This window comes from Ursus maritimus, unplaced genomic scaffold (genome assembly GCF_017311325.1).
Source record: "Ursus maritimus isolate PB19 unplaced genomic scaffold, ASM1731132v1 scaffold_20, whole genome shotgun sequence".
In the NCBI taxonomy this organism is placed as follows: domain Eukaryota; kingdom Metazoa; phylum Chordata; class Mammalia; order Carnivora; family Ursidae; genus Ursus; species Ursus maritimus.
The window spans coordinates 29,574,529-29,602,113 of NW_024424453.1; the positions used below are offsets into that span (position 1 = coordinate 29,574,529).

The following is a 27,585-nucleotide window of genomic DNA, read 5'->3' on the forward strand; positions in this document are numbered from 1 at the left end:
AAATAAGCCACTAGATCACAAGTGGTTTAGTGCAGTACTTTTTTTTTTATAATAATTTTTTATTATGTTATGTTAGTCACCATACAGTACATCCCAAGTTTCTGATGTAAAGTTCCATGATTCATTACCTGCGTATAACACCCAGTGCACCATGCGATACGTGCCCTCCTTAATACCCATCACCGGTCTATCCCATTGCCCCATCCCTCTCCCCTCTGAAGCCCTCAGTTTGTTTCCCAGAGTCCATAGTCTCTCATGGTTCATTCCCCCTTCTTTTTACCCCCCCCTCCTTCTTCCCTTTCTTCTCCTACCGATCATTTATGTTCCATAAATGAGTGAAACCATATGATAATTGTCTTTCTCTGCTTGACTTATTTCACTTAGCATTATCTCCTCCAGTCCCGTCCATGTTGCTGCAAATGTTGTGAAATCGTTCTTGTGAAATCTGGCTGAGTAATATTCTGTTGTATATATGGACCACATCTTCTTAATCCAGTTATCTGTTGAAGGGCATCTCGGCTCCTTCCACAATTTGGCTATTGTGGACAATGCTGCTATGAACATTGGGGTGCATATGGCCCTCTCTTCACTACATCTGTATCTCTGAGGTAAATACCCAGTACAGCAATTGCTGGATCATAGCGTAGCTCAATTTTTAACTTTTTAAGGGACCTCCACACTGTTTTCCAAAGTGGCTGTACCAACTTGCATTCCCACCAACAATGTAAGAGGGATCTCCTTTCTCCACATCCTCTCCAACATTTGTTCTTTCCTGCCTTGTCAATTTTTGCCATTCTAACTGGTGTAAGGTGGTATCCTAATGTGGTTTTGATTTGAATTTCCCTGATGGCTAATGATTTTGAACATTTCTTCATGTGTCTGTTAGCCATTTGTATGTCTTCATTGGAAAAGTGTCTGCTCTTATCTTCTGCCCATTTTTTTATTTGATTATTTGTTTCACAAGGAAACAGTCAAAAAAACTAAGAGGCAGCCCATGGAATGGGAGAAGATATTTGCAAATGACACTAGTGCAGTACTTCTTAAAGCATGATACAGAGACCAATTTGTTAGAAAAGCATATTCTCAGTCTTCCACCCCAGAACCACTGAATTAGAAAATGGGGGGGAGCGGAGGTCAGCCACCCACACTTTCATGAGCCCTCCAAGTGATCCTCATAGATGTTCAAGTCTGAACTACTATTAGTTTAGTGTACCTTTCTTAGAACCAAACATTTTAGCCTCACCTGTACTGACATGTCACTTGGTTTACTAGAACGATTCAAGACAGCCACACAGCGACTAAATGCCTCCTGTAACACCTGCAGAGAAAGAAGTCGGCCATTAATTCTCCATTTGGACTTGAAGTCTGAAAAGCCTTTCCTGGTAGGAATAAAATATTAAAAACCTTTTAATATTAGATACTTGGTAAATAAATGTGTTTTGCTCAATTAACATTTGTCAAACAAATAAAGGATTCCCCAGAAGTTTCTTTTTAAACATTCCCAATAAGCTATTTTGTAAGCAGCAAGTTTACAAATCTTGAATCCAATACTTTCCAATTCACATTATGAAATAAAACTCCATTCTACTTTTAATTTTGACACCAGAATATGGAGAACATAACATGTTATTTGCTAGAATAAATTAACGTTAAGAAATTGTGTCAACTATACTTGTACTTGGTGAATTCTCTATTGCCAAAAGTCATACAATCTCCCTGAACCAGCCTGAAGAGAAGCACAGAGGTCATTCCATATTACCTCAATTCCATTCTCCCTTCTTAGCTCTTCAGCATTCAGGGCTGAGCAGTTGACAGTATGGAAAGCCAGCTCTGTAGCAGCAGGCAACAATGGTGATTCTTTTGAGAAAAGGAGGTCATCTGAAGTTTCCATTGTTATAGTCCTAATAAGCATGGGGTATCCTGCATATTTATAAGGCTGTAAATCTGAAATAATCAAAGGTTAGCGTTGGGAAAACAGCAAACAAAACAAAAACTGATTGCCACGGTTTTAAGTTAATTCTGACACTGTTCAATTCTGTTCCCTTAAAGAAACTGACAAAATATTTAACATCTTAAATGTCTCCTAATTCTGGTTCATAAAAAGAAATTAAATCTGGTATAAATCCCCTGAATCTTTCTTTTCCTAGCACACTGGTTTGGCAGATTTCTCTGAAAGGTTTCCACGAAAAACAGAATATTTTCTGATAGATTAACTAAAGTGTGTAGTGGTTTTGATCCTTCTCAAAATACCTATTTTCTATGTTATCCATGGGATCTTTGTAACTTTTCACTTAATCACAGACATCACAGACAGATCAGGACCTCACACCAGAACCTATCCGGAACAAATCCCCTTTGGGATAAGTGGGAGACACAACCATGAAAAAACATTATGACCTTGATAAACTAACAATGAGCCACACCGACCACTCTCATATAGTTACTAGCCATTAAAACATAACCAATGGTTTGAAAAAGACTTCTTTAAACTCATTCTGATTAGTGGTAAATTCCATATAGCTAAATGCTTTACAAATGTCTCCTGTTCAGCTCATGAAAAAGTGAATCAATTAATCACTGCTCTCAAATTGCTAGATCCCCATGCTGTCCCCTCCAATACTAAAACTGCAAGCCCACCTGTCTTCAATTACCCAACAGTCCTGCTTATCTCAAACCCCCCACCGTCCTCTCTTCCTTCTCTCCCAACATCATCCTATAGAGCAAATGGGTCTCCCACAGGACACTTCAAGCCAAGTTCAGTTCCCAAGCCAAAGGATACCTGTCTTGAACCTAACTTCCCGTCCCCAACAAAGCCTTTAAAGTTTACAATATACTCCTGGCTTTCTGGGTGCTCCTGTTACACAAATGGCCCTGCAAACATGCTGAAAATTCCCAATAATCCTGTACTCTGAAATCAATCATTCCTATTTCTTTCAAAACAGTGTTTTTCAAACTGTCCCACAGGATCAGAGTTTTTGTTTTTTTTCTTAAAGATTTTATTTATTTGACTAAGAAAGAGACAGCATTAGCAGGGGCAGTGGCAGAGGGAGAAGCAGGCTCCCCACTGAGCAGGAAGCCTGACGCGGGGCTTGATTCCAGGACCCTGGGATCATGACCTGAGCCGAAGGCAGATGCTTAACTGACTGAGCCACCCAACATCCCAGGATCAGAGAATTTTGAGAGCTACCACAGGAAATAAGAAGTATGAGAGGGGTGCCTGGGTAGCGCAGTCGTTAAGCGTCTGCCTTCGGCTCAGGGCGTGATCCCGGCGTTCCGGGATCGAGTCCCACATCGGGCTCCTCCGCTGGGAGCCTGCTTCTTCCTCTCCCACTCCCCCTGCTTGTGTTCCCTCTCTCGCTGGCTGTCTCTCTGTCACATAAATAAATAAAATCTTAAAAAAAAAAAAAAGTATGAGAGAAGCATATGATTACGTGAAAAGTTTCTGTTGCTTTTTAAAGACCAGACCATTTTTTAGAAGCTTTTAAAGTTGTAACAGGCACAGTCTTTTACATGTGATTTAAGAACAACATGAAATGATCCTTAAATTCCAGATCCATTATAGATCTCATTTAATGTTTACTGCTAAATGGCTAAACACAAAAACTAACTAAGTACCCCCACAGAACACAAATATCCTTCAGGAAGGAATAATGAAAATTTGCTGGAAATGCAAAATACTGAAAACCATAAGTAAGAAGTGGAAAGTATAATACAAACAACATTTTGGGCCTTCTGACAGAAAACCACTCTTTCACTATATCTAAAATCCAATTCTAAGAATCTTCTGCAATAATAACTCTAAATCTATTAAAATATGCTATAGATACAAGTAACCTGGTAGAATTACCTGGAAGGTAAACTAAAATTTGAGAATAACATGCCTTACCTTCTTTATGACGGTTGAAGAGGATGCTCTGCGTTTTCAAAATTAAAATTATATTCTCTGGATCTGGTCCATCCACTATTTTTGCTGATTTGGTACATAAAAATTCATATGCTTTATTTACTTTTTCAAACATATCCTGTAAATGACCAATGATAATAACTTTTAGTTTGGAACATCTCAAACCACAACTTCAACAGAACACAGCTGGTTTGTATTTTACCAGTAACTTCTTCAGTTATTAGTTTTTTTACATTAAGGAATTCATTCCAATTGTAATCTAGCTGGTCTACTTGGAAGGTAAGACTTTTCCTCCTCCCCAAATAGCTTTTTATTGATCTTAATACCATTACTAAAAAATTCTTCTTCACCAGGTTTATACCCACATTGAACTCATACACACCAAAGACAGTTTCTGGGCTATTATAAAAATGGTTATAACAGAAGAGCTACTATTATTGAGTACTACAGCAGGCATTGTAGTATTTATAAACCTCATTTAATCTTCCAAACAGCCATTGAGATGTGTACAGTTATATCCTCATTTTTTAGATAATGTTAAAGAACTTGCCTACGATCACAAAGTCAACTGGTGATGGGCTATGACTCACACCCAGGTCTGAGTCCTAAATCCATGCTCTTGAACTGTTACAACACTGCATTATGTTCCTTGATCTACATGTCGACTCTCGTGTCAGGGTCATATTGTCTTACTATCATAGCTATATAGAGTATTTTAACATCTGGTAGGTTAAGTCTGGCAATTTAATACTGATTTCAAAAATTTCTTCCTATCCTGTTTTCTCTCCCAGATGAATGTGAATTGCTACACATTTCTCAAAAAATTCCAAGTTTTTGATTAAAAATGTCTTAAACATATAAAAGCAGTATCTTTTCAATACCAAGTCTTCCCATTCAGGAATACTGTCTGTCACTAATAAAAAAGATATTAACCTTGAAATCAGTGGAAATTACTCCAAGTTTCTAGCAATAAACTGTATTAGTCTTAGTGATAGAAGTTACTGTGTGATTTCATCTTTTATGAATCTTTCTTGGTATTTTAGTGGGAAGCTAGAAGAGGCAGGATCAGGAAATGTTGACACCTGAAAACTTTAAATCCGATCCAAATTTTCTACTTTTAAGTTGATGTCATTAGAAAAAAAAAAAAAATTACCCAGAGCAATTTGGATGGCAGTAACATCACCTACAAATGACTGAAGTCCATCCACATCCTAATGTTCAATTATTCATGTGACTGTCCATTAGAGTTAATTCTCAGACAGGAGAAAATATCCAGAAGTTACTAGTCACAAGGGCAGTCCTTTTGGTAAACTGAGGGAGGACCATTAGTGCAGAAACCACGGAAATGTGGGCTAGAAGTTAATTTAATATACACTGGGCATTTATTATGAGGCAGATACTAGCACAGGGAGTAAGTATATCTTTTCTCCACCTACAATAGTAATAGAGCAAAAGGAAGTCAACCGAAAAATCCTAATTCCAAAAGCAGTACATACCCTCCCTTCTGGATTCTTATCAGGATGGTACTTTTGTGCAAGTCTGAAGTAAGCTTTTCTAATCTTGCTCTCATCATGCCTGTTAAATAGCAAAATCATTTTTTTAACACAGTAAGGTGCAAGAAAAACTTTTACATCATCATTTAAAACAATACTGTAAGAACCTTACTTTCATTGTATATGATCATAAATTAGGCATCAAATTAAATCCAGCAAGAGTCAAGAAAGAATATTCTTTATATGTTATCTACCTCTGAAAGATAAAACCTCAGTGTTCCCTATGGAAAGTTATCAATCACTTCAAATTACAAAACCATATTTGAAGAACTAAGAAATTTTTTTCAAACTAATTTTTCAAAGTGACACTTCAAACTCTGTAATTTTAAGTAATTTTAACTATCAGCCTTGCCGAAAATATACAAACTCTATCTATACTTAAGAAAATGTCCTTTAAACCATTTTTCTCTAAAATTATCTATCCTACTATAAAAAATCTCTAATACATTGATGAAGTAAATCTGCATTCTTATACATCTGTCACTTAGTGTCCTAAACGTATTTCTACCAGATCTCTTCCTCATGTATAACACAAACTGTAAGAGGAAGGGGGAAGACGAATATGTGAGTAACCACCATGTGTGAGATATAGTGCCAGGTGTTTTGCACCCATTATTTCAATTAACAGAGAGCAAAGACTCTACCAGCAAGGGCAGAAAAATGTTAATTCTGCTAATAAATCTGCAGTAAATGATAATCACATGGCTATAGTTCCATACGGTTTTTCCCATAGGTGAATATATCAAAGAATAGGCAAAAAATTTAAAAATTGTTGGTTTAAGAATTTCATCTTTGATATTTATTAATATCTAATTAATATCTAAGACAAGGCAGACATTTACTACTGTAATACTAAAAATACTCACGGCCCCTGTCCTTGAGGGAGATTAAGCACTTCATAAGCATCATCTATTGACATCGTAGGTGGCTTCTTTTCCACTTCCTTCTTCCAGGCATCAAGTGTATCTTTTAGAAGCTTAACCTTAAAGACAGAGGATTAAAATTTCTATCTCTTAAAGTAAAACTATTTCAGAACATAATTTTTAAGTTACAGAATTCTTGTGCTATATATAAACCGACATTCCTAGGCTACCCACTGTTACAGTTCTCTGAAATACAAATAACCAAAATCACCTTCTTAGCACTGCTAAATAGGTAGCAAGGTATCTGCTATAGGGCTACATCCCTCCCTTTTTCTGTGATTTTTTTTTTAGAGGGGGTGGAGGGGCAGAGGGAAGAGGAGAGAGGGAGAGAATCTTAAGCAGACTCCACGCCTAACATGGAGCTTAGCATAGGGCTTGATTCCACAACCCTGAGGTCATGATCTGAGCCGAAATCGAGAGTCAGACACTTAACCAACTGAGCCATGCAGACAACCCTCTTATGTACAATTTTTATTCTCTGCCAATTTTTGTCTTTATTTTTGTTATACATTCAGGAAGTACAGCAAAATTTGAAATTAGATGATACACTGCAGTAAGAAAGAAAGCAGTATATGATGGCATGCTTCTCAAGGTGATCTAATGCAATAACTGGTAGCTGGCATTCAAACAAATCTAAGGGATAGGAAAACAAGGGAGTCTGGGTAGCAGGTCAGAAGAATGCTAATATTTACTGCATGCCTCTATGCCAAGGAGCTAGGTGCTTTATAGACTGTAGCACTGTAGGAGACTTAATTCTTCTATAAAATTTCAATAATACGTGAAACCATTCAGATTCTGAGAGACTGCTCCATGTTTCCCACTTGGTAAGTGATGGGACTGGATTCAAACCTAGGTCTGACTAAAAAGCCCACACTCTTCTGTTACTTTATGCTGAATCCAGACCAAGTAGCAGAGATACCTGTCTTCATTTGGTCACAGCACTGTAAAGAGGCAGTGTTTTACTCGTACAAACAGAACCACTGAAATCTTTTGACGGTAAAGATGATGGTATAACCTCTGCTACGGTAACAAACCAATATGGGCACCCAGGCCTACTTTATTCCAGGCTTCCAGTAGATACTCAGGGGCTCAAGCTGGAGGGTTCCTAAAGGCACTGCTATTAAATGAGTAGGTCTCACTTAGTACCTCCTATGTGTGCTAGGAATTATGCTATTTTTAATACAAGTTCTCAATTTTCCCAACCACATGAAATAGTTGCTAGTAGTGGTAGTAGTACTATTATCATAACTGAGGCCTAGAGAAATCAAGTAATGTTAAACAGACCTAATGGCCAAACCGAGACTCAATCCCAGACTGCTAATTCCAACATTTGTGAGAAAGCTATTATTGTATATAATTGTTTATATACATGACATATTATTTATTTTGTCAAAAAGATCACGATGGTAAAGTTCTCAATACTTCCTCAAAAAGCTGTCTTTCAGTTTAAGAGTTACCCAAATACATTAAACTACACTTAGAGTTACACAGTGCTTGCTTAAACAAGATGGGACACTTAAGAAAGCTATTGCCCTTACCAGAGGGGGAAGAAATATGCAGAAGTGATTAGAGGCTATTTTTACAGTTTGAGAAGGCACAAAATAATCTACCGACTTACTGGATCTTTAATGGGCCAATCAGGAAACCGGACTGTATCGCAAAGTTGTTTGAGGTAATAAATATTACAAAACAGTTCATTTTCTAGCTGTGGATAGTTGATTACCGGGATGGGACAATATTGATAAAGTGCTCTTGTGTTACTCTGAAGACGTGGTGTGAAATCAGCAAGATGGGCAGCAATCTTCTCTATCATGAGGCGCCTACAATTACAAAAATCTCCAAGCATTATGAAGGGATTATTTCAGTTAAAAAAGAAAAAAAAAAAAAAAAGGCAATCACACAAGATAATTACATGGATCTTCTTTAGAGTAATTCAATTACTGGCCTAAAATTGAGTGTTTATAAATATGTTACGGCATTCTAAAGGTCTTGTGTAAAAATCCTCAATGGATGTAAACTTATTTGTAGTACTTATCTATAAAGACAACCATAGAACGAAAGGCTGATATTCCCAGTCCTTTCAAAAGTCAGCCATTAGAAGGTCAAATGGTATGGCATCTGCGTACCTCATGCAATGCATGAGGGTATAACCAAGGGACTAAGTTTCCTACCATCCCAAAGAAGCCCCCTACATGGCATTTATTTTAGTTAACAATCTGGGGTCTGGTCCTCAGTTCAGCAAAAACTTGATTTAATTAGTACACAAACAGCTATATCTTTTAAATAGGGACTTTTATTAACCAATCACAGGAGAAAAATATTAAATAGAAAAATTGTCTTGTAAACCTTTTCATATTCCTATATATTTGTTCCCAGTGAAAAACATGACTGTCATACAGAATACATTCAAGCTGGTGGCTAGCACATGCCAAGTCTATGGGTCAGCCTAAGGAAACAAGCCAAATGATAACCAGCAAGTGGCACTGTGAGTGTGAAGTCAGCCAAGGGAGTGAATAACTGACTCAGAAGACCAACTACCATCCAGCTAAGAGGACTGAGGGGTTCTCCACAGAAGTGGTGGCCTTGACATTCAATCTATGAAGTGTGCTCTTTTCCAGAGCCTGTCTGGATGCTGACATCTGTTCTGTGCCTCTACTTTTTCTTGTTTTCACAGGCTTTTCCTCTTAGAGGACATTCTTTAGGAATGCTAACTTCCCCATTATGGTCAAAATGTGCTGACTAGGGAGCCTCATTCTAAAATGATTTGGGGTATCTCTGGTGTGATCCATTCTACGTGGGCATAGTTTTTAATTAGTGGAGTACAATTCTATTTCCAAATACCAAGGGGGCATGTCTTGATTTTATCTCTATATATTCCTTATATATATACTGCCTAAAGTTCTACCAGTTCTATAGGCTGATTTAAGAATCACCAGTGGTTAACAGGCTCTACCCTTATATAAAACTCTATTAAGGTACAGTAATTTTGTCAAATCATAATCGAGCAGAAAAAAGCTTATGGCCCTGTCAAACTCGTCACTTGATTTGGCACCAATGACTACTGTAGCTTAGATTATGTAACTAGTGAAAGCAGTTCTTTTAACAGAAGTCAAACCAGATGGCAAGATGCACAGATTCTGAGTATAAAATACAATCAATGGGCTACTTACCTCATTTCGCTGCTCCAGATTGCTTCTGGAGTATCAAATTCTCCTAGAAAAATCTCAGAAAACTTTTCAGGCTCATAATTTTCTAAGTAACACACCATTGCTTCTGGAAGGATGTGCCCAAGTATACTTCTCTGAAAAATATCTTGTCCTTTTGTCTTTAAAACAAAACAAGACATAGAAACACTAAAGTTATCTTTCAATTTTCTAATAAATGAATTGGATTAGAGAATATTTAAGAAAACAACTGGAACAAATTGCTTTTGTGTTTTGGAAATTTAGATGGAAACATGGCAAAATGTGAAGTGGAAGATGTCTGGTATTAAGTGGCTTTGGCATGAGCTCCCAAGATAGAATTAACATTGCTGGGCCTTCGGCAATCTGAAGCTCCTCAGGTGTCAGGTGCTGCCGACATTATTTAGGACGACTGGCTTTGAACCATGTGTAGTAGTAATGGACAACACAAGGAGAGATCCCGTGACGATTTATATCAATTATCTTGTTATATTGTTGGTTGCCATTTTCACCTGTACCTGCTTCTGTTTTGAAGAACAAGTCCAGAAAATCAACATCTTAAAAAGCCTGTCCTCATGAAGTGTGGCTATTTAGATGGAGAATATCTATTGAAAGTAATTATAATTAACTATTTTAAGGACTTCATATTCTCTGGCTGGCCAAATGCAATCAAGATAATGACCATACTTTAACATACTAAATTTTAAAAGTAATTTCTTTATCTGATAGAAATAAAACCTAAGGACTATACTTTTTTTTTCCTTCTAAGCAAATCGAGAATGCTTTATTTCTCTAGGATCTGACAGACGGAAGAAAAAATCCCGACATGGTTTTACCACCTAGTGCCAAGACAAATTAGATGATGAATACTTCCAGGCTTTTTGCTACTAAAAGTCACAAATTCACTATCTGTTAAATTTTGGGATGAAGAAATGGTTGCTTTGTTCTCTAGAATACTATTATTTGGTAATTCCTGCATGCAGAATTCTGTTACAAACACAGTTTTGCTCTAATTATTCAAAATATTATTAGGTGAAATGATATATTATTTTTCATGTTATAAAAATTTCAAAAAAGATTATATATGCATAACTGCACAGAAAGAAGGGGAAAAAAGAATGCTAAAGAATGCCTAATGCTACAGTACGGTGATTAGAAGTAATTTAAGACTTTTTTTATATTCTCATTTTCTATTTGTATAAACTGTGGAAATTACACTGCCATGGGAATCACTTTAATATCATTAAAGTGCTTCTCTAGAGCTTCACTGGCTTCTCTAGAAAACACGCAGTTTGGTCTAGTGTCCATTGTCAAAGTGGCATAAACATTCCTTGATTAGTCTCAACAGTGGTCTGGTTTTGGTTTATTCTTCTGTTCTCAGTAAAATCTGAAAATCAATGCTCCATGAAAACCCTAACAAAATTTGAAACATCTTTCAGTTATGTTTTGACAATAAATACCTCTGTAAAATGTTAGGTATGAGGTTTCAGGTTGTCAAAGCTATCTGGATGAGTCTTATCTTTTTTGGATTCCTATTTTTCTTCCCCAGTAAAATGGAAGGACACTTGAGAACAACTGAAAAATTAAGTAGCTTCAAAGAAGAAACTTGGCACTTCCGCCACCTTGTGATCTGAACAAAAAGAAGGTTGAAGTCTTAACTGAATTTTAGCTGATTGTATGAGATTCAGGTATACACTCAAGTATTTATGAAAATTATTAATCTAAATTTTACACAAAGGGAACAAGTTATAATTCACATCTAAAATTTCAATGTTAAATCTAATGGGCAACATTTATTTTCATTAAAAAATATTAGCTTAAGACTCTATGTACAAGGTACCACAAGGAATGTGAAAAATGAGTAAAACAGTACCTGCCTTCAAGCGCTTACAATCTAGTAAACATACACAGCTCAGAGAACTTAAGTGCCAAGTCAGCTTATCCAGTGTTAAGTTACATATTCAGAGGATTAATCTGGCTTACCTCCTCTGACTTGAAAGCCTGTTTGGTATGTGTATACTTCAAAAATCTAGGGGAAAAAAAGATTTGTCAGACATAGGAACTGATTTAAATTTAGTAATCTTAGTTTTCTAAAGATCAGATTTTTTATAGACAAATAAAAGCCACAAAAGGCCACTTGTACATATATATTCCCAACTTAATTTCTAATTAAGGCAAGAAATCAAATGAATTAGAAAGATTTTAAAATTATGGTCATATTAAGATTATATAAAAATATGAAAAATTACCCAATTTGAAGAAAAAGCAAAATGTAGAACTGTATGTGCAATGTGAGTACACTTCTATTAAATACATATATTAGAACTGTATTATAAAATATAAGACGGTGACAAATTCTTCGGTTAGATGTGGTAAAGTAATGTAATTCTGAGTTATTTTTCACCCATTCTAATTTCCAAATTTTCAGACATATAGTTAAACAGCTTTTATAATGAAAAACTTAACAAAAGCAATGATGTACTCACAAAAATAACCAACTTAAAAAAATCTATCCCTATACATTTCGAATAATAACTTTAAGATTACCATTAAAGTTCTTACCGAGCAACAGGAAGCACATTGGAACCTGTATACATCATGATAAAGAAAAATACTCCACTAAGATAAAGACGAGGTAACTGTGGGTTATCTTGCATGATATGGTATAACAAAATCGCAACCTTCTCAACAAGGATAGGGTCAAAGGTCAGCAGTAGCTAAAAAAAATAAAATGTTTTTGTTACTGGATTATAAAAAAACTTGCAATAACACCATTTACTTTAGGTTTATGTTTTTCATGTGCTGTGCTGAAGTTACAGTTTCTTATATGCAATAAGTTACAAAATAAAAATCTGTGGGATTTAGTAAGCTTGTTTGTCTACCAGACTCAACAGATTTGAAAATTAGTTCATTTTACAATACTTAATGCAGAGACGGTAAAACATTGACAATTGGTCAAAACTTATTCAGAAAAGGCCCAAAGACGCCTGACGTTATGTTGTCGTGATTATAGATAAAACTGTTTCTTATGCAGGAATCTTCCTGAGTGGACTTCTTTGTTCATGACAAAATAAAAAAAGAAAAGTAGCTATGCTTTGGGTTAGTTTCAGCACATGAAGCATTCCCTGAAGACTACTTGAGAGCTCAAGGAGCAGAGCAGAGAACTATCAGTGCACACCAACAGCACTCAAAAAGAGATCTACAAGTGCAGGTAGAGGGCAAACGGGTAACCGAATACCAGCAGTACTTCTATCTACTATTGCCAGAAAGTACCAAGAGAGGAGGTCTCTAGAAATTTGAGCTAAGAGTACTGAAGGGAGTACCTGGGACCACCATAATGAATCCGGGCTATTAAAAAATCATACAGAGTTGCTATAAATAAACACTTGATAAAGATATTTAATACGTTTTATCTTTTATTTTTAAGATTTTATTTATTCATCTGACAGAGAGAACACATGTGGGCAGAGCCACAGGCAGAGGGAGAAGGAGAAGCAGACTCCCCCCTGAGCAGAAAGCCCAACATGGGGCTCAATCCCAGGACCCTGGGATCACGACCCGAGCCAAAGGCAGCTGCTTAACCGACTGAGCCACCCAGGCACCCCTAATATGTTTTATCTTAATTAATGTAAGTGGCGTTTCAATTTTCTATAAACACTTCCCAAGAATCCCCAATGTTGGGTCAAATGCTACCAGTAAAAAAACTGCAATAACAAGTAAATACTAGCTCACATTAGGAGGTCAAAGTTGTAGGCTCAACTACAAGACTGAATTGCTATGTGTCTTTAAGTAAATAACTTGGATTTCTTTGTGTTTGGGTGTCTTATCTGTTCAACGAGTTATTTAGATTGAGTGTTTAGTACTGCCATTTTATAAAGGAAAAACTGAGATACAGTAACACAGGGTTTTCCCTAGTTTAACAGCAGTTGTAGTTCAAGACTTGTTATCACTTTAACAAAAATATGGGAATTAGCAGGCAAAAACTCCAAATATTTGAAATTAGAGTATACCAGAAAACTTAGCATTCACTCTATCTTAGACAAACTCTAAAAATTTTGAAGATGTTATCAAAAGGTCAAACCAGTAATTGCTCTTAAAATCAAATGAAGGACAGAAATCTATACTCAACAATGTAAATAGTGTGTTCCTGAAAACTACTGTAGCTGCCTGTGTTTAGCAAGATTACAATCTCCCAGAATATGAGAAATTAAGGAAAAACAAAGAGCTTCTAAAAAATATTTTCTGAATTCAGTATAAAAGATATAGGCAGTATATACTATAAAGAACAGATAGGCTGGGCGTCTGAGTGGCTCAGTCAGTTAAGCGTCTGCCTTCAGCTCAGGTCATGATCCCAGGTCCTGGGATCGAGTCCTGCTCACTGTTCAGCGGGGAGTCTGCTTCTCCCTCTACCCTTCCCCCCACCCGCTAATGCTCTCTCAAATAAATAAATAAAATCTTAAAAAAAAAAAAAACCCTGCTATGCTTTTCAATGAAATTCTTCTCCTGAATTATTCTAATTGTTCAGATAATACTAAAAAAATTTTAGTTAATTAAAATGGACTCTTCCCCTCCAAAGCTTCATGTCATGCCAATCACAGGTCTTAAGAGTCATTCTTTCCTGGCCTGAAATTCAACAGTGTTTGCATTTACCTCTTCCCTTCCAGTTTCCTAAGTCCTGGAAAAATACTTGGGAGAGGTAGATTTACTAGGCCTTTACCTACATGTCCAGAATAGAAAACAAATCCCTCTCCTCGTACCACCTCACATATGCAGCCGCACAGTTCTCTAGGCTGGAGCGGGTGATGGGTTACAGGAAACAATAATTGCAGCGCCTTTCATTTAAGCAGTGAAACATAAAGGTCCACAACAGAAAAGCATACAAATTTTGAAATGCTGATAGGTTTAAACAACAGAAATTGGGGGGGAGGGGGGAGTTGGACACTGTCACTGTCACATTTCAGAAGACTTTTTCATTATCAGTGACTTACACAGGCACTTGCATATCTATGAATGTAAAAATATACAAACTAAGTAACTCTCCTCTCCCTTTTCACATCAACGTACAACCAATGTGTACAAATAACACAAATTACTGCTATACACTTTAAAGTCACATCATGGGGGCACCTGGGTGGCTCAGATGGTTAAGCATCTACCTTCAGCTCGGGTCATGATCCCAGGGTCCTGGGATCAAGTCCCGCATCGAGCCCCATATCAGGCTCCCTGCCAGCAGGGAATCTGCTTCTCCCTCTTCTACTGTCCCCCCTGCTTGTGCTCTCTCGCTCTGTCAAATAGATAAATAAAATGTAAAAAAAATAAAATAATATAAAGTCACATCATGTGTGGTTAATATAAAAAATAATATTTAGGGGCTCCTGAGTGGCTCAGTCAGTTAAGGGTCTGTCTTCAGCTCAGGTCATGATCTCGGAGTCCTGGGATCGAGCCCCACGTTGGGCTCCCCACTCAGCTGGATGTCTGCTTCTCCCTCTTCCCCTGCTTGTGCTCTCTCAAATAAACAAAATCTTTTAAAATAAATAAATAGAGTTAACAACGGGATATTTAATAGACAGGAGGGAAACACTGGCCTGAAATCTCTGAGACCTGACTTATTTGGATTTAATGCTAATCTGGAGATAGTTCAATTCCAAAAGAGCAGAATAATGATGGGAAAAAAGAAGAAAAAATACTTTAGTATATCCTACATAATTCCAACTCAATGCATTGGATCAGCTACTATCCATGAAAACATTTAACTGAAAAGAGTCAAACTCTGAGGCAAGCTAGAAAGACTGCTGTGATTATTTCTTGGAACATAGCCAACCACAGGTCTACTTCTGCGGCCACCAGTGTGCTTCCCAGGAATCCTAACTTCAACAGTGTGATTTGAAGAATGCATAATAAATAAAACCTTTTGAGAATAATTCTGGAGTCTGAGGGCTTCCTATGTTTAGGTTCTTGGATATACAATCTTCCATAGTATATTCAGAATATCAAATCAATTAGGAATAAGTGAAATAAATGTAAATCGGGGTTCGTTTTTTTGGAAATGGAATACACTACAATAAAACAAAGACTAGGGCTCATGTCAAAATTGAATAAGAGAGAATGGTTCTTAAAATACTGCCCTTAATTTGATAACATAAAGGTAACTCACCTGAATAATATGGGGAAGGCAAGCGCTGTCTGACAGCAGTCTTTTCACTCTAGGTAAAGGCCGAATGATGGCATTATCTTGATCCCTAGAAAACATTTTCTAAGGTCAACATTTAATATATTTATTAAAATTTGTATGTGCAGAGGATATGACATTCTACTAGGCATGAAGCATGTTACCTTACTTTTTTGTTAATGAAGACTAAGCTCTCATACAGCTGGGAACATGATTAGGTATTTTGGTTTAAATCTACTTGGCTGCTTAATATGACTTCATTTCCTTCCATAAGATTTCCTTGAAAAACAGTACCCTAGAAGAGCCAAAGACTCTTATTTATTATTTAATTGATTAAACTTGGTGTTGTCCAACACACTGTCAGAGGATATTTCCCCCCAAAGGGCATATCAAACTTTGTCACATAAATTTAAACCTTAACTATTCTCAGTATTTTCCATGTATAGCTTTAATTTTAAGGCTACATTCCTTCTAAATGCTAATTGTATGCTTTTAAGTCTGATCTGAATTTTAAAGAGAATTGGAACCATGAAAGCCTCAAGTGTTATAAAACTGACAGTTTCTCAGTAACTTCCATCACCAAATGTTTCTAGTAGAGTAACAAACAAAATGATACATATGCAAATATTTTATAAAGATCACAAAGTTCTATGCAACAGTTTTAACTGTCACCGTATAACATAGTCTCACCTTCACTTGTCAAGTGGGACAAGATATGGGGCAAGATACTGGCTTAGACTCAAGTTCTATACCAACAGTAGCTAACCTGACAGACAAGGGTGGCACTCACCACTGTCTACAGACGGCAGTATGTTTATTTCAAATGTTCACACCTGATTCACAGCAATGTGACAATTGTCACTGCTGCTAGAGTGCAGCTAGTAAGCCTCAATTTGGTAACATTGTTTGAAGTCTCCCAGAGAAAGTCACTTTTCAGCTACTTTTTCAATATATTTTGCAAATTATTTCTTTATATGTTTCAAAAGCTCCAAAACTCAAAGCAGCATTCCCTCAAGGTCACAAATGGAATATCTTTGCTGTAAATCACCAGGGTAATTCCAGGTTGTTACTGAGGAAGCTCCCATACAAATGGAGAGAACAGATATTTTAGAGTCCCTGTTAACCATGGAAATGTTCAATTACATTTTACCTGCTTGGAAAATATCCACACATTGTGATCAACATGTTCAATATAAGGGTAGCAAGGTCAGTTTCATTTAGTACAGCCTGTCCACTGGCTAAGAGACACCACTTAAGCTGAGGTATTGCCTGAAGTGGTCGCCATCCATCCATGCCTTGAGCCCAGCATCTGGTTTTTGCATTTAACATTCCTTTGGTCCATAATTCTTGCATCTAAATCAATGGAAGGCACCGTTATTACAAACACAAATGAAGCAAAATGAGGTTTGGTAAGGTTTTCTATTTTGTGGTAAATACATGAACTATGGTAATAAACATCCAAGTTCACTATAAAAAAACAGTAACAAACTTATGTTGACAAGTCTTCAAGAACCTGAAATAGGTTACTAATATAAGAAAATAACAATTTAGTTGGCCAACCTGCAGAGCAAAAAGAACACTGGAGAGAATGAAAACAGTAGGCAGAGTGTAAAATGAACAAGATATATGCAAGCAGAAGGCTTGGTCTTCTATAAAACTATCTTTGGCTAAATTCCAACTGAGCCTGAGAGAGCAAGATCAAGTATCAGCAGATGTTAAGATGGAAACTGCCCCTGGATTGCACAGGCAATTTTCAATGAATTTCAGACTGCATATTAAAATTTACCTATTCATTCCATATAGAAGTGTTATAGTTTGAAAAGTCTTAATATCTATAATATTATAATACCTTACAATTGCTATTATTACTTAAAAATTCATTAAAAATCTAAGTGCTACCTCTGTATAACAACAGCTTGTAAACAACAAGGTTTGAAGACATGACTGTGTGTCTGTGGTTCTTTCTAACAAGACATCTAAACCTTCATGTGGAAATTGAATGGCACAGTCCTTGGAGCTGATGGTAATACTTCAACACACAGTTTAAAAGTACTCAACATCTCTCTATGTGTGTGCTAAACAGGTGGGCAGAAGGATAAAAACCACAACGAAAAGTTTCTCTAAGACACCAACCTCATGAAATCCATATGGGCCACTCCTTTCTTTGTCTGCATTGCCAAAGTACCATTCCTTTTCACTCTCTCTTTTCATATCTGGAGCAGCTTCAATTACATTGCTCTGAGTTTAGAAAGATGTAGTTATTTTTCAAGGCAGAAATTTAAGGGGGCAGATACCATAAAAAGTAACACGGTACTAACTTTCTGGGTTTACACTCCTTTGGAAATCACTTAAATTTCAGGTGACCTTATTTTAAGACTAAAGCATCAGATGTCTAACCGAGTAGTCCAAAAAAGCTATTTCCTTACTACTAATGCATTTGAAATAAATGGTTTCCTAAATTCACTTGGCAAGCTAAGCTAAACTCAAAGACATCTACATTCCCTATGGTCATTAATAAATTCTCAGGCCAGTAAAATTTTAGTAGCAAAGAATATCATAAATAGCTATATAAATAAACACAACGTTAACCTTAAACCACAATGCTAAAAATAATGAAGTTCTTTTGAGGGAAAATGATTCCAACTAAAAGTTTCAATAAGCATCTGAAATCAAAGAGTTAAAATACTAAAAGGAAGGTTTTTAATGCTTTTAAACACTTTCAATAAAGTACCCTCACTACAGATAATTCTTATAATTTTATATGCAATGTTTATGAGAACCAAAGATAAAATTTTTATGTAGTTAGTATATATTATTAAAACAAGGTTTTTAACTACCATCGTAACTACCAGCTTATGGTTAGATTCATACAGAGAGGCATAGCAAAGTGTTTAAGAGCTTAGACATCGGGTTCTAACTCTGGCTCTGCTCCTTAACGGGTGGCTTCTCTGTCCCGCAGCTTTCTCATCTGTAAAATGGGAGGGTCGCTGGGGAATTTAAAGAGTTAATATATCACATATACCAGAACAGTACCTGGTATACTGTCATGCTACACAAGCATTATAATTACTATTATTTATACCTGATAAAAGAAAATACCATATTCTCAATATTCGAATAGCACTTTTGTACACAATTCAGCCAAAAACTAACAGGCAACATCTCCTCGAACTAGGAGATTAAACAAAAACAAAACATAACACCAAAAAAACCACCAGTGAGCTAGGTATAGATCTCTACTACAAGTCAGGTATCAGAAGAGGCCTCTCAGTAGAGACTAGCAGCTCTATGCTCTTACTGGCTGGTTTCAATAAGGCCTCCAGATTCCTAAAGGCTAAGTACATTCTCAGTGGCTGTCAATGCTATAAGTTCTAATTACATAACTGACAAATTCACTTTAAATCTTAAAGATCATATTGCCTCAAAATAAGCCACATTAGAGATACAGTTACTTTAAAAGACAAAAGAGACACTTGAAAAGTAAAACTGGATCAACAGTGTCCATTTGAGATTGTTCTTACGGTTATTTTAACTTTTATTAGCCATACTCAGGGCCACATATATTGACAGGTTTTCATGTCAATTTTTATGATTCTTTTGATCCGAAATTGTACTCAAAGGTTGTTAAACTCGTGAAATGTAGATAAGCATACATACCTGCAGTGGTACCGTAGCTCGGCTTACATGGAGATGTGCAAGGGTAAGCAAGTCCACAAGGATTCTAATTCCATTTGAATCCATGAGATCCTTAACATTTCTCTGGAAGGCAAAAACACTTTTACCTAATCGAAATTTTTTCTTTCCAATAGGTACGATTACCTAAAAGACTCTCAAAGAAGAAAACACTTAAAATCTCTTTGGAAAAAGTCACATACAACTGATATTACTTAGTGTTTTCAGGATTTTGTGTTCAAGGAACATGAATTTAGATAAATGTGAAAAGGGCAAAGCAAAGAGATCGCATAAAGAATTTTTACTTAAATATATTCTGAGCAAAATAAAAAACAAAAATAAACAAAGCCTGGCGGAAGTAACACCCATGATAAATTCTCTGGTTCTCAAATTATTCTGCATTTTCCCAGGTTTTTTTTGTTAATAACCAGATTATAAATAACCAGAAATAAAATCTGGTATATTAAAAAACCTTTTAATGTTCCAGTTCTTGTAAACTTAAGATAAAAACTGGCAATTTCTTAAAAGTTAGGAAGAGATTATAATTTAAATTTTTATAAGATTAACTATACTTCATTTTAAAACGTGCACTATTTTCTAAAAGTGAGAATAAAACTAAGCAAGAGTATCATAAATTTAAGAAATAAAAGACCTGCTCAGATTTCACTGCAACATCACATAATTGTGAATTAATGCTACATTTACAACTATGAATTCTTATTAGAAACCAGTATGGGGGCGCCTGGGTGGCTCAGTTGTTAAGCATCTGCCTTCGGCTCAGGGCGTGATCCCAGAGTCCTGGGATCGAGCCCCACATCAGGCTCCTCTGCTGGGAGCCTGCTTCTTCCTCTCGCACTCCCCCTGCCTGTGTTCCCTCTCTCTCTGGCTGTCTCTGTCAAATAAATAAAATCTTAAAAAAAAAAAAAAAAAATGAAACCAGTATGAACCTATTAAAATGTTATTTTTGGTTTTTTGGGTTTTTTTAAGATTTATTTACTTTAGGGGTACCTGGGTGGCTCAGTCAGTTAAGCGCCTTCAGCTCAGGTCATAATCTCAAGGTCCTGGGATTCAGCCCCATGTCAGGCTCTGCGCTCAGCAGGGAGTCCACTTGCCCCTCTCTCTATGCACCCCCCCACCACATGAACTCTCTAATAAATAAAATCTTAAAAAAAAAAGAAATGAATTTTTCCTTTAAAAAAAAAAAAGGATTTATTTATTTTAGACAAAGAGATTGCAAGTGAGAGGGGAGGAGAGAGAATCCCAAGCAGACTCCACACTGAGTGCAGAGCCCAATGCAGGGCTCGATCTCACCACCCTGAGATCACGACCTAACCTGAAACTAAGAGTCAGACGCTTAACCGACTGAGCCACCCAAGAGCCCTGATCCTATTAAAATGTCTTAAAAAAAGAAAATGTGAAGAGCTAAATTGACTCTCCAGTTTGTCTTCAAATTACTTATCAAAATGTACACTGAATAAATTAAAAACCTTCTACTTTATGTCGAACATTTATTTTACTTAAAGTCCAAACCTAAAGAGTCCCTAAAGAAAAATCAGCTATTGATTTCATCCCTCATTATTCTTCCTTCAGAATTTTATTATCATTAATTTACTCAGTATCTGTAACAACAGGACAGAATGTACAAAGAGTATTTGATAAAAAATTTTCACTCCAGAAGTTGATAGCACACAGAGATTTCTGATCTAATACGAGAAGAAAAGAATCATGTTGGATAATTAGCTCAAACTGTAATAATTAATCTTTTTGTTATATAGTCATGTGATTTATTTGCAAATAACTGCATACTTAAGCAAAAATACTGTACCTTATTAAGGATCAACTTGTTAAGGAAGAGGATCAACCGATCTCGTTCAAGTTTATCCGTGCACTATTGAAATACATGAGAATTTAGTCAGAAGTGAACAGAAACACAAATTAAGTTATTATCATCACTGGACAAAATCAGCAACAACCAATAAGAAATGAAGTCATCTTTTAAATATCAAGAACATGAGAGGAGACTAGTAATTATTGTTTAACTCCTCAATGTCTTGCATTCTCTGCAATTTTATAACTTGTCTAATTTCCCTAGAAAGGCATATATTTTAAAAGTCAAAACCAGATTAATATATAATTTATATAAATACTTTAATATATAAATATATAAAAAATTGAAACAAATGAAAAAATTACCCCAAATGATACCTCTCAATTAAGTATTCTGAAGAATGATGAATGATGTTTCATATAATCACATCATGATGAACACAAACAAGAAGGAAAAATATATCTGCCTAAAAAATACAAAGGCTATGCTACAAGTACTCAGGTTTACTGGAATAACAGTGAATTAGGATTCAACAGTACAATCTGGTGTAATAGCAAACAATAAGGATTTTTATCTGGTTATGTTATTTCCTAGATATGTTTTATGACCTTATCCAGAATCAGTTTTCTAATCTATAAAGTATAATTAACGGTTATGGTAATTATAACAAGCATTGATGGCCATTTAAAAATTGGTGAAATGGTTCTAAGGCAGTTCACTAAAAATCAAATTGTTAAATGTAAGACGAATATAAGCACAAATGAAAGAACAAAGTGTATATACTGCAACAAGTAGGTTATACTCAAATCTGAGCTGCAGGATAGATGAATGGGTCACTATGTTCCTTCCCCCAGCCAAGCTCAAGTGTTAAAGGACAAACTTTCTAAAATGTGTTAACTCAAGGTTCCCTTTTTTTTGGCTATCATTGTAGCTCTAAAAACTTTTATTAAATAATCTTCACACTTTGAAATTCAGTATGTTAGCAGGCGCCTGGGTGGCTCAGCCAGTTAAGCATCTGCCTTTGGCTCAGATCATGATCCCAGGGTCCCGGGATCGAGTCTCGCATTGGGCTCCTTGCTCAGCCGGGAGTCTGCGTCTCCCTCTCCCTCTGTCCCTGCCCCCCATGCTCATACTCTCTATTTCTCTCTCTCTCAAATAAATAAAATCTTAAAAAAAAAAAAAAATTTAGTACGCTAGCATAATTTAAGATTTTTCCGAAGTGGAAAACCAAATGTACACACAAATCTAATAGTCACTATTTCTTTTACACACCTGTCCAGCTCATCCATACTTAAAGATTGGCAAACAAGTCGCTAAAGTCGTTCAAGAGCAGCAACTGAGAAAAATAAACTGACATGGACAAATACTAACCCATTATTCACTTTCCTATTCATCTAACGTATTTAATTAAGTACAATGCAAACTACACAAAACTCATGCAGAAAGTTATGGTAACAATGTAATCAAATAGAATTTATATTCAGTTTTGAAAATTAAACAAGTACCCCAAATGCGCTATCAAATAGCAGTTTCCTTAAATGATATTCTTACCCTCTCTAACATTCCAATGATATATCTTGTATCTGTAAAAGGTCCTATTTCTTCATGACACCTGCCATAAACAATAGCAAGGGCTTGTAAACATAAACACTTCATGTTTACTTTTGGGGTGAGCAGGAAACGATGATAGAGCTCGTTGAAAAATTCATACCTAGATTTAAAAAAAAAAAGTTCACAATGGAATTAGCATGAAACTAATAGTGAAAACAAATATAACAAGATATGAAGAGTAGCTTACGATCTTTTAATTGATCCACTTTCTTCATTCTCATCTTCCTCCAATAGTAATCTCAGGTAATAGTCTCCTATTTTGATTTCCTCTGCCAGGCACTCATATTTAACCTTTATTAATAAATGCACATTAGAGTATTTTAGTTTACAAGAGGGTTTTGGCAGTTTCCACATAATCACTTCTTAAATTCTGTTCAGAGCTTTTTTCTTTTCTTGTAAGACCACCTTTAGTGAAAAAAATTCATCATTTCTTAAAATACCTGGTAATTCATTATTATTAATGTACCTTATTACTTTCATTAAATATTAAAGAGCTGGAATTATATGCCAATTTTATGGATGTAAAACTTGCTGATAAAAACTTCCACGGACTAGATGGTATTAATAAGACTGAAAGGAAGGAAGACTCAAAACACTGTTAAGAGATAATCTGCTTTACTCCCTTCTCAGTTTGTCACAATCAACTATGGAGTAAATGATCCTGCACCACACACAGTTTCTGCAATTCACACAAGTTACCTCAGGTTCTCCCTCATCCCCAAACACATCAACTACACTTTATGGTATATTTTTATTTTTCATTCTCTGCATGTCGAACTATCCCAGATTACAAAGGAAGTGATACATGAAAGAGCAGCCCATGATGATCGGGAGCTATGGCGGCACCATGACCTTTGTACTCAGGCTGCTTGTCTAAATTAAAGATTTGCAAGCAATTGTAAAAAGGTATTCTCTACTGACCAGATAATTAAAATTCTTTTTCCAAAGCCTAAAATAAATAATTTCTAAAAATATAAACTATATAAAATCAAATACACACACACACACATATATGTATGTATAACCATTTCACTTTCTTTCTATAAATTCTGAGCATTCAATTCATTCAACTTCTATTTATTAGGCATATACTGTGTGCCATGCACTGTTGTAGTCACCAAGGATATAGCAATAAACAAACATAGAAATTACTGTCCTTACAGGAGTAGCAGATAAAAAAGTAGAATATACATGATAGTTGGGTGACAGTAAGTGCTATGGAGTGAAATAAATCGGGGAAAAGGGAGAGGGAGAAGGAGATGGGGGGAGAAAGAGAGCAGAGGGTTGTATGTATATACAAAGAGGTTTGCATTTTTAAAGATTTAGTTATTCATTTTGAGAGAGAAAGAGTGAATAAAGGGGTGGGAAGAAGGGGAGAGTGAGAGAGAGAATCTCAAGCAGGCTCCCTGCTGAGCAGGGAGCCTGACACGGGGCTCAATCTCACAACCCTGAGATCATGACCTGAGCTGAAATCAGGAGTTGGATGCTTAACCGACTGAGCCAACCAGGCACCCCTGAGGGCTGCATTTTTAAACATAGTGGCCAGGGAAGGCCTATTCAGATGATGACATTCAGTTAAAGACCTGAAGGAAAAAACAAGTTATAAGGCTATCCAGGGAAAAAGAATATTCTAGTAAGAAGGAATAGCAAATAGAGAAAGATCTTGAGTCAAGAACATGAATTTGGTGTTTCCAGGGAACTCAGTGTTGCTGGATCAAGAGTGAAAGGGTGAATGGTAAAACATAAGACCAAAGAAAGAATGCCTGGAATTAGCAGGCACACAAATCTTGTCTTGTAAGTCATTTGAAGGACCAGGCTCTTTCGAAGTGAGATGGGAAGTGACAGAAGTACCAGAGGGCCCTGAGCACCGAAGTGACATGATCTACTTTAACAAGAGCACAATGCTGCTATGTTGATTACAGGGAGACAAGGGGGGAAGTAGAGATACTGCTTCAAATCCACAAGGAGAGGACGGTTGGGTTCTAGATAAATGCTGAAAAGTGTACTGAATAGGATTTGCTGACAAATTGGATCTGGGGCATAAAAGATGACTTCAAGGACTTTGACTGGAAAATAAAAAGGGGCCATTATCTAAGATCAGAAAGACTACAAGGGAAGTAGGTTTGGGGGAAGAGCAAGAGCACAGTTTTAGAGCTACATTCTAGTCGCTTATTGGATATCCAATTATAACAGTATGAGGTCTTGGAAAGAATTATGTGAGATAAAAATCTGGAAGCCACCAGGAAATAAAAAACAGTTAAAGCCATAAGACAATGAATATAAATATGAGGTCCAAGAACTGGTCCTTTATGCCAGTTTAGCAGTTGGAAAAATTAGAAAAATGAACAAAGGAGGAGTGCACAGTGGAGGAGGAGAAAATCCAGGAGAAGACAGTCCCAAAACCAAAGTAAAGGAAGTCTTTCGAGGAGAAGCAAATGAGACAATCAAATCATTGTATTTTGCAAATGCAGTTGGATTAAAAAAGCCTACAGGATCATGAGTATGTTTAAATTCACAACTGCTATGACAGCTTACATTATACACACACACACACACACACACACACACACACACACGATTATCTAACACCAACATGTTTTTTTTTAAACAACATATTTCTTGATCATATTTTGTTGCTCTTCACACCAATATTTTAATAGAAAAGTAAAATATGGCCACATTCAAAATCAAACTACCACAAAAAAGTTAATTAAACAAGGTACAAATACAAGGAAAAAAGAACAGCTATATTTCAATGGAGAAAAAAATCTAAGGAGAAAAAAAATAAGCAAAGAACAGAGCTAGAAAGCAGATCAAATTTATTAAAACTCCTACATTCTCAGGTACAAAGCCAAGTTACTTAACGTAATGAATTTTTATTTTTTGTCTCAGATAAATATAAAAGTTTTCTAATATTTCCTTCACAAAATTAAGAGGGAAAGATAAAAATATGTTATATAACCATAAGTCTTTGAAAAACACTCCAAAAATAACATGTGCCTCCAATAAGAAAAAATTAATATTACAAAAATTAAACTTTACCTCAAATTCATGGTGGTTCCAGGAGATCACATTAGCACTACCAAGCTCTCTATCAATATTAAATGCTCTCATTTCAGATTCAAGACTATCCCTCAGTTCTTCTCGTGTCTTGAAATTCCAAATTAGGTTTGACTTGGCATGATCCTGACCAAATCTATACATATAATCAGAAAATAGTAGGAAGCCATAAACATTAAAAAAAAAATCTAGAAATATCCCTTACTACATTTTATAAGAAAACAGTGGAATTAACAAACTTCAGCAAGTGTAAATGAATAAAATAAAATCTCTGTAAATTAAGTACAGTACAATACAAATGGTCGAATCTTGGTGATAGTTAACAGGTGCACACTGTAAAATTGTTTGACCTTTTCTGTAATAAAATGCTAAGGAAAAAAAAAATGAACCCAAACCACAAAAACAAATCGATCTGGATTTCAAAACAAGGAACTGATATTTCAATTTCAGTATTTACTGCTAGTATAAATTTCAGTCAGAAAATAATTACAATCAGGTATCAAATTTCAGGTTGGGGATAAGAATTTCTGAACTATGCACCTGGGTGTGAAGTGTGTAGGATGAGCAACATTCTAGATTAGAATGTTACCAACTACCTAAGGAAGAATACAGCTAAACTGCCAAGTTCTGATTGATATTTGTAAAATATCTTCCTTTTATTCCTAGAATTTAACTACTGTAATAAATTTGGACACAGGTCTGAACTGGAGGTGGATGGGCATCATATGCTTTCGTTTTCATTCTGCAACACTCCTAGAAAGTCTGATGTCAGAGTTCCAAGAGAGTTCTAGGGGAGACAACATAATCGAAGAATTCCTGAGAAAGAAAACCAATATTCTTAAGGCCACACTATACACTATATTTATACTATATACTGTAAAAGTACAGTGAGAAGTTTCCAAAGCACATATTTTCCTTTATCAGCCGAGGTATACTCAATATATAAGCTTCCAGAATAAGTATTGTAAGTTATCCCCCAAAATTTAGCAAATCCCTAAAATGTTTCAAAGTCTTTCTAAGTGTTTGGGGTGGAGGAAGAGTGGGCAGGGCCAGTAGATGAAGAAGTGGTAAACAGATCAGAAAGGCTGGAAAAGTATATTAGGCCAGCAAAGCTGGATACCCATTTCCTACAAGTCTCCTTATGTTTTCATCATCTACCTCCTTTAAGTAATCATCTCAAAGTCCCAATAAAATTTTAAAGGTAACTGCAGCTCCTTAGACTATCAACACTCTATAAAAGACATTAATATTATGGAAGCGTCATTAATCATACAATCTTAACAGTCACAATTCTTAACCTTGAGAGTATAAAAATACACAAAGCATAAAGCACCAGTTTCAGGCAAAAAAACCTATCATGATTCTTCTAATGTCAATGCCAAATTTAATCTACTGGAAAAGAGGCTTTAAGTTTACCTATAATAGAAGAGATCCCAATTTGCTTCTATTTTTATTCTTTGTCTTCTCTTTCGAAGAACCACTGGCTTTTGATTTATATTCTGGAAAAAACAAAAACAAAATTTTATAGTGCTCAATCTGGGGCTACCAAATAGGCTCACTGAGAAAAATCATCACTTTGTAAGTGATGAGAAACATTTTCTACATCAAATTTTGGCAGAAACAAATTAATGAAGCAAAATCTATAAAATATGAATATAAAATATTTTATCACAATGTGATACA

General features: G+C 35.8%; 1 protein-coding gene across 2 annotated transcripts in view; it reads right to left on the reverse strand.

Moving 5' to 3' along the window:
* Positions 1-27,585, reverse strand: part of DNAJC13 (DnaJ heat shock protein family (Hsp40) member C13) — a 119,689-nt gene that overhangs the window by 33,626 nt on the left and 58,478 nt on the right. For both annotated transcript variants that reach the window (XM_040636812.1, XM_040636813.1), the window contains 18 exons: positions 27,319-27,401; positions 25,885-26,038; positions 23,030-23,133; positions 22,783-22,942; positions 21,229-21,291; positions 19,389-19,490; positions 17,865-17,969; positions 16,882-17,084; positions 15,717-15,801; positions 12,125-12,279; positions 11,546-11,591; positions 9,551-9,705; positions 7,999-8,200; positions 6,324-6,439; positions 5,401-5,479; positions 3,887-4,022; positions 1,760-1,944; positions 1,244-1,318 (listed from right to left, as the gene is read on the reverse strand). In XM_040636812.1, coding sequence (XP_040492746.1) covers positions 1,244-1,318; positions 1,760-1,944; positions 3,887-4,022; positions 5,401-5,479; positions 6,324-6,439; positions 7,999-8,200; positions 9,551-9,705; positions 11,546-11,591; positions 12,125-12,279; positions 15,717-15,801; positions 16,882-17,084; positions 17,865-17,969; positions 19,389-19,490; positions 21,229-21,291; positions 22,783-22,942; positions 23,030-23,133; positions 25,885-26,038; positions 27,319-27,401 — 2,208 coding nt within the window. The remainder of the gene's footprint in view (positions 1-1,243; positions 1,319-1,759; positions 1,945-3,886; positions 4,023-5,400; positions 5,480-6,323; positions 6,440-7,998; positions 8,201-9,550; positions 9,706-11,545; positions 11,592-12,124; positions 12,280-15,716; positions 15,802-16,881; positions 17,085-17,864; positions 17,970-19,388; positions 19,491-21,228; positions 21,292-22,782; positions 22,943-23,029; positions 23,134-25,884; positions 26,039-27,318; positions 27,402-27,585) is intronic.